Source organism: Mercenaria mercenaria, chromosome 7 (assembly GCF_021730395.1).
Source record: "Mercenaria mercenaria strain notata chromosome 7, MADL_Memer_1, whole genome shotgun sequence".
In the NCBI taxonomy this organism is placed as follows: Eukaryota; Metazoa; Mollusca; class Bivalvia; order Venerida; family Veneridae; genus Mercenaria; species Mercenaria mercenaria.
The window spans coordinates 54,969,118-54,976,400 of record NC_069367.1 but is presented as its reverse complement, the minus strand read 5'-3'; the positions used below and the strand labels follow the sequence as shown (position 1 = coordinate 54,976,400).

General features: G+C 35.6%; 1 protein-coding gene across 1 annotated transcript; it reads right to left on the bottom strand.

Annotated features, from left to right (window-relative positions):
• Positions 1–3,996: 3,996 nt before the first annotated feature.
• Positions 3,997–7,224, bottom strand: LOC123554129 (histone H2A-like). Its single transcript, XM_045344048.2, has 2 exons — positions 6,729–7,224; positions 3,997–4,284 (listed from the first exon to the last, which is right to left on the bottom strand). The coding sequence occupies exon 1, from the start codon at positions 7,134–7,136 to the stop codon at positions 6,729–6,731; it is 408 nt and encodes a 135-aa protein (XP_045199983.1). The 5' UTR covers positions 7,137–7,224; the 3' UTR covers positions 3,997–4,284.
• Between the last annotated feature and the right edge of the window lie 59 nt (positions 7,225–7,283).

Here is a 7,283-nt window from a genome sequence, read left to right as displayed (position 1 = left end):
TCACACAGTTTACATTCATGGAGGCCGCCATTTTTCATGCGTCTGCTGATCTTGATTAAAAACCTCTACCTTACAGTTAAACTTTTATTTTTGGCAGCAGCAATTATCCTATTATTATTGGTGACCTAGTTTTTTAGCCTACATGACCCAGATTCAAACTGGACCTTAAGATCATCAATATTAACAATCTGACCAAGTTTCATGAAGATACAGTCATAAATGCGGCTTCAACAGTGTTAACAAGCTTTTCATTTGATTTGACCTGGTGACCTAGTTTATGATCCCAGATAACCAAATATCGAAATCGTCCAAGATTTTATTAAGGGTAACATTCTGACCAAGTTTCATTAAGATTGGGCCAAAAATGTGACCTCTAGAGTGTTAACAAGCTTTTTCTTTGATTTGACCTGGTGACCTAGTTTTTGACCCCAGATGACCCAATATCGAACTCGTCCAAGATTTTATTGAGGGTAACATCCTGACCAAGTTTCATTAAGATTGGGCCAAAATTGTGACCTCTAGAGTGTTAACAAGCTTTTCCTTTGATTTGACCTGATGACCTAGTTTTTGACCCCAGATGACTTAATATCGAACTCATCCAAGATTTTATTGAGGGTAACATTCTGACCAAGTTTTATTAAGATTGGGCCAAAAATGTGACCTCTAGAGTGTTAACAAGCTGTTCCTTTGATTTGACCTGATGACCTAGTTTTTGATCCCAGATGACCCAATATCGAACTCGTCCAAGATTTTATTGAGGGTAACATTCTGACCAAGTTTCATTAAGATTGGGTCAAAAATGTGACCTCTAGAGTGTTAACAGTCAAATTGTTGACGACGGACGACGACGGACGCCGGACACAGGGTGATCACTAAAGCTCACCTTTGAGCACTTCGTGCTCAGGTGAGCTAAAAAGGAAAGAAACCAAAGAAATGGCAGAATGGAAGAGCAAAAGTGAGTATCAACTTGCTAAACATATTTTTTAGAGAAGAAAAAATAACTAATACCACAATTTTCAGTAGTTCTGTTCAAAACAAAGTGCAATTTCAATGTAAAATGACATGTCCCTGCAAATTGCTTGACAATGATAAATGTTGATAAAAGATTCAAACTAGTCAAAATAATTGGACCGTCAGATTAACGGTTGTTTAATATTTGTGACGGGCAATCTAATCCGAGTAGAGATATTGGCCATATACATATAAGAGTTTATCTCAATATTTCCTAGGATCACGTCAAAGTAGTTGGACTAAAGTTCTAGCCAGGTACTGTTACTCAAAAGATAATTATGAAACACGAAACTCCAAGCAATATATTGTCATGTTCACTTAATTAAGTATACCGACAAAATCTGTAAGATGACCCTTTGAAAGTATGTTTGGCACAAACAGTCAGACACTATATGCCACATGTACCTTTGACACTGAGGAACACATAATGACATATCCAGTAATAAATTTTTCGGACTCATAATTTACTAATTCCAAGTCCCATCTCAGTGAAGAGTCTTACATGTATAAACCTCCAATAATGTTGTTTGAAAATCAGCCGATAAAGTTGTTATTTTGTACACATTTTAGCTAAACCAAAAGTCAGATTGTTTTGGCTTGTCGTACAATATAGGTGGCACTGACAGTCGGCAAAATATAAAACAATATTCAAGCCACCGAAACTTAACCAAAGCAATTTAATTTTAAAGCCAGTGTGCATAATATTTATCAATTTGTATTTTTCATTTCTAGTATGACAATGCCTGTCTTTTAAGACTCCATCTCCAGCCAATTAATATGCATGTATGCAGGATGCAGACCTAAAGTAGTCATTGCATATGATATTATCCCCATTTTAAAGCAGTTTTTATTCATGTTTAAATTATAAACATTATGCAGTGGTCTTATGATATGATAATGTCAACTGTGGTATATGTATGTTTAATAATGAAAAAGTTTCCACAAGTCTACTTTCACTACAAAATAGATACATACAAAAACACAAATAGTGCATATTCTTGGTAACTTTCAAAATGGCATTATTCATACAAGCTACACATAAAAGAAAACAACAGTTTTCTGAGATATTTTCTGAGATATAAACCAGTTCAGAATAGTTCATTTGTGAGAGTGTATGCAATTTAAGCTTGCAAGCTTTTGTTTTCTGTGGTTTACAAAAAATAAAAAAATTGTATCCTTTTGGACGTTTTATTTTTATTTATTTGGTCGACTGCTCAAAATTGGGACTTTTATTTTTATTTGTCTCCCCCCCCCGACCCAAATTTTTTGAAAAATCTCCCGTAAACCAGAAAATAAAAAAATGTTGGCCTTATTTGATTTCTTTCCTTTTTATCAATTGTGGTATTTTCTGACAGTCCCTCATGAATTTGATCGTTGTCCAATTATAACATACAGACAACAAATCTCGTACATGTGATACGCCAGATTTTTCAACATGATCTGGACGGCGTTGATAGTAAAGGTCATATTTCGTATGTGATTATTCCTAATGTTGAGCTTTAGGTTTTGTAATTTCTACTCAGATCCAATTTGCTTACAATACTTGTTATCTCTGTAAACTTATTCCAAAGATTATTTTCTGTTAACTTGTATATTTTTCCTATTTAATTTCACACAGTTTACATTCATGGAGGCCGCCATTTTTCATGCGTCTGCTGATCTTGATTAAAAACCTCTACCTTACAGTTAAACTTTTATTTTTGGCAGCAGCAATTATGGACGGTAGGCGGATAAAATAAAAATACTGAAAATCACTTTTATTTTCATTTTGTTTTGTCAAAAAATAGGGTCGGCGCTCCCTTAAACCAGAAAATTAAAAAATGCTGGCCTAATGCATGAAGATTATTTAGAATAATGCATACATTTGATCCTAGGGGGATAATTTGAACAAACATGGCAGAGGACCACTAGATGATGTTACGTACCAAATATCAAAACCCTAGGCCCTGTGGTTTAAGACACAAAGATTTTTAGAGTTTTTCCCCATATATAAGTCTATATAAACCATGTGATCCAAAGGGCGAGGCCATATTTGACCCTAGGGGAATAATTTGAATAAACTCGGTAGAGGACCACTTGATGATGCTACATACCAAATATCAAAGCCCTAGGCCCTGTGGGTTTGAACAAGAAAATTTTCAAAGTATTTCCCTATACAAGTCAAAATAAACCATGTGACCGCCGGAGCGGGGCCATATTTGACTCTAGGGGATAATTTGAACAAAGATGGTAGAGTCCCACTAGATGATGCTTTATACCAAATATCAAAGCCCTGGGCCCTATGGTTTTGGATTAGAAGATTTTCCCTGTAAAAGTCTATATAAACAATGCGACCCCCAGGGTGGGGCCATATTTGACCCTTGGGGGATAATTTGATCAATCTTGGTAGAGGATCACTAGATGATGCTACATGCCAAATATCAAAGCCCTAGGCCCTATGGTTTTGGACAAGAAGATTTTCAAAGTTTTTCCTATACAAGTCTATATAAACCATGTGACCCCAAGGGCTGGGCCATATTTGACCCTAGGGGGATAATTTGAACAATCTTGGTAGAGGACCACTAGATGATGCTACATAACAAATACCTGTGGTTTTGAACAAGATTTTCATGTAAACCATGTGCCCCTTGGGGAATAATTTTGGTAATGGACTACTAGATGATGCTATATACCAAAATATAAAAGCCCTATGACAAGATTTTTAAAGTTTTTCCTTTCGGTTGCCATGGCAACCAGAGTTCTGTATGGAATTCAATTATTAGAACAATTTTTTAAGACCATCCAAGAAATATCCCAAAATTGCCCTGGTGGTTTAGGAGATGTTGTTTAAAGGAAAGTGTGGCCGGACAGTGAGTGATCACAATAGCTCATCCTAAGCACTTTGTGCTCAGGTGAGCTTAAAACTGAGGACTGGGAAAACATCATGCAACTCATTGGACATTAAAGAGAACCAAACTGTCTTAGAAATAATGACATGACAAAACATTTCATTTAAATTTCAATGACATTTATTTAAAAGAAAAGAAGAATATAGAACAGAAAGCAAAGTGTGAAGTGAATCAGAACCTGATTAGAACAAATGCAACAAGATACAGTCTGAAATACATCTATCACTTTGTAGAAGCTTAAATTGTCTTTTGTGTTAAAACTGTTCTTTAAAAATAAAATCACTTGGCAGAGACATCTTTCTATTGCTTGGGGATGATGATGATGATGAAAACTACTGTGATCTGTGATGTGGTGAATGACTGGATTCCGCAACAGCAATATAACCTGAAATAGAAGAAATTGGATGATTAAGCAACTTTTTGCAGATGCAGGACCAACATGCTCAAGTACTGTCTACTGATAAAACAAATGTTTCAAACGTACAGGTAAAATTTTGACTGGATTACGTTTTCTGAATTTTTACCAATTAACAGTGATTTTTTCCAGCTAAGTGCAAATTTGAATTATCACAGTAAAAATGATGTAAAACTGGCAAAATCTAAGCTTGCAGGATCAAAAGCCCTTTAAGGATTTTTATAGATTTGCACAATCATCAAAAATGGACTTTCACACACGGAATTAATGCTTTTGTGCAGGAAGGGGATTACAGTGCTGACAGAGACACAGAAGAAGATAATAGAAAACTTCAAAAGAGCAAATAACATTGCTGTGTGACTATCTAGTATCCACTGTACTGTATGTGTGCGTTTTAAAGTCTCTGTGACCTTGCAAACTTTTGCAAATTATCTTGATAAGATTTATTGTGCAAGAAGTACCTGAATTCAGAAATGAAGTGGCACAGTATTATTATATGAATTACGTGACTGTGTCTTGTCAAGTTCAGTAATGAGGATTATATTGTTAATTTATATGGTTTAGATTCAATGCCCTAAGCCAGACTCAATCCCACATAGGCAAAGTGCAAGGTATTCAAGGTCAATGATCCTAACCCCTTATACAAGTTACAACTTCGAGCATTGATTTCAAAATTCTGGGAGTAAAATACTCACCCAGGTAATTATTCGGTGCGGATGTACTCTTTTGCATTTCAGCTTTCATTTACAAGTTTTGGGAGTAAATACTTTTTCACTATAATTTCAATATTATTAAGCTTATCTAGAGCTCAGAGTGTTGCCTAGATTCTATACCAGTACTAACTGGACATTTTTTAAAATTTTAATGTTTGCTTAGTTCTGGATACCATATCCTAACTGGCAAGGCAATATTTTTTATATTCTGATGGTCACATCCATATAACATCTGATGCTGGATTTTTTTAGCTAATGTTTTGTTACGTTATATGCTAATGTACACAAACTTAATCATGCTATCTTGTACTGTCTAAATCAGTATGTAAATAACTAGTAAACTTATGATAACAAGGGCACAACCTGCAGGTGCCAAGTCTGTGCTTACACAAAAAATGTTTTGGTTCTTTGCCTTCGAACTGACCCATTTTTTATCAACAAGATAGGCCTGGGTGGATAGGTCTATGCCTGCAAGAGTAAATTTCAAGATTATAACCAAGTAAGCAAAAAAATTTCCCCATCCTCATGATCCTGTAGACAACATCCCACATGTCTTCATTCCAAACACTTCTTTAAGGATCTTGCTACAGTGAACTTGCCTATTCCGAACCAGTCTGTAATTTGACTCATTTCCAAGTTTTTAAGCAGCCGTCGCGCATACGTGAAGAAAAACCGTAAGCTATGTTTTGGTTTTATATCTAATACATTAAACTAATAATTAATTGCTGGTAAATGTTCAAATTATTCTTACATAATACATATTTGCAACATTGTCCAAATGCTATACTTTTTCTTATGTGGAAATTTGACGAATATAAACAAAAATGTCAGATTCAAAGAGCGCTTGCGTTCTAGTTTTTTTAATGAAATGAAACGGAAGGGAGATTAAAAAGAAGGAAATTTTATGCTCTTTCCAGTCATATATCCCACATTAAAAACAATTTGACCATTGAGATGCCTAAAGAGGAAATATAGATGGCATACACTGTGCCTATTCCGAATCACACATCTTCAGTTCTGTTCTGCTGCACGTTGTTTAAAGATTGCAGAAAAAATATCGATTCAATGTGTCCAAAATATTAATATGTTATTGTTTTTACCCATGGCCAGATGTTAAAGAAAAGTGCGGAGGTATTATTATACAATATGACTATTTAATTCACATAAAGGACAAGACCGCCCACATGACTGTTATAAAACAGAATGTTTCAATAATACCAAAGAAGGATGTCATGCCTATCGTTTTAGTCATTTAATTGGCCTTAAATGCGATTATTTCTATTCCTGACATAAAATAATTTCAGTTTTCGATTCAAGATGGTTGTTTTATGTTGTTGTGGATAGTAGTAAGAAAATCATTTCAGGTCATTTGTGGTGATTCGGAATAGGCGAGTATGACCCGGATTACGCACAGTACCAGTCTGATCAATTACAGAAATCTGTTACAAACAATGTTTTGTTTCGAATTTCTTTTCACATTATTTTAATCGTGACATATTTGTCCAGCATTTACGATTAAATTTATATTTAAAATATAAACTTGACGAAGTAAAACGATAAAAAATTAAAATCTGGTTCGGAAAGGGCAAGTTCGCTGTACACTCTGAAAGCGACTTCAGCAGCAATTTTTATGCAAATGGCTAATACCCTGTAAAACATCCCATTCATACAGCTCTTGAAAGTATTATAAAATGTTTATACCTAATATTCTTGACTCTGTGATGACGGCTTTCCTCCCTTGGTTGAACCAGTTTTCTTTGGCAATAAGACGGCCTGAATGTTTGGTAGAACGCCTCCCTGTGCAATGGTTACACCAGACAACAACTTGTTCAATTCCTCATCATTTCTGATAGCTAACTGAAGATGACGTGGAATGATTCTCGACTTTTTATTGTCTCTGGCAGCATTGCCCGCCAACTCCAGAACCTCAGCTGCGAGATATTCCAGCACTGCTGCCAAATAAACGGGTGCCCCTGCACCTACTCTCTCAGCATAGTTCCCTTTTCTCAAAAGACGATGTATCCTGCCGACTGGAAACTGTAATCCGGCTCTTGATGACCTGCTCTTTGCCTTTGACTTAGCTTTACCACCTTTACCACGGCCAGACATGATGAAATTTAAATGTTTACTTGTCACGTCAAGAGATGTTGGTGAAATGTGCAACCTTGGGGTTTTCCCGCTTTTACAATAGTGCGCGCAACGTTATCTTTAGCCAATCAAATTCTGTCCGCCAAAATATCTTCCAATGAAAACGAG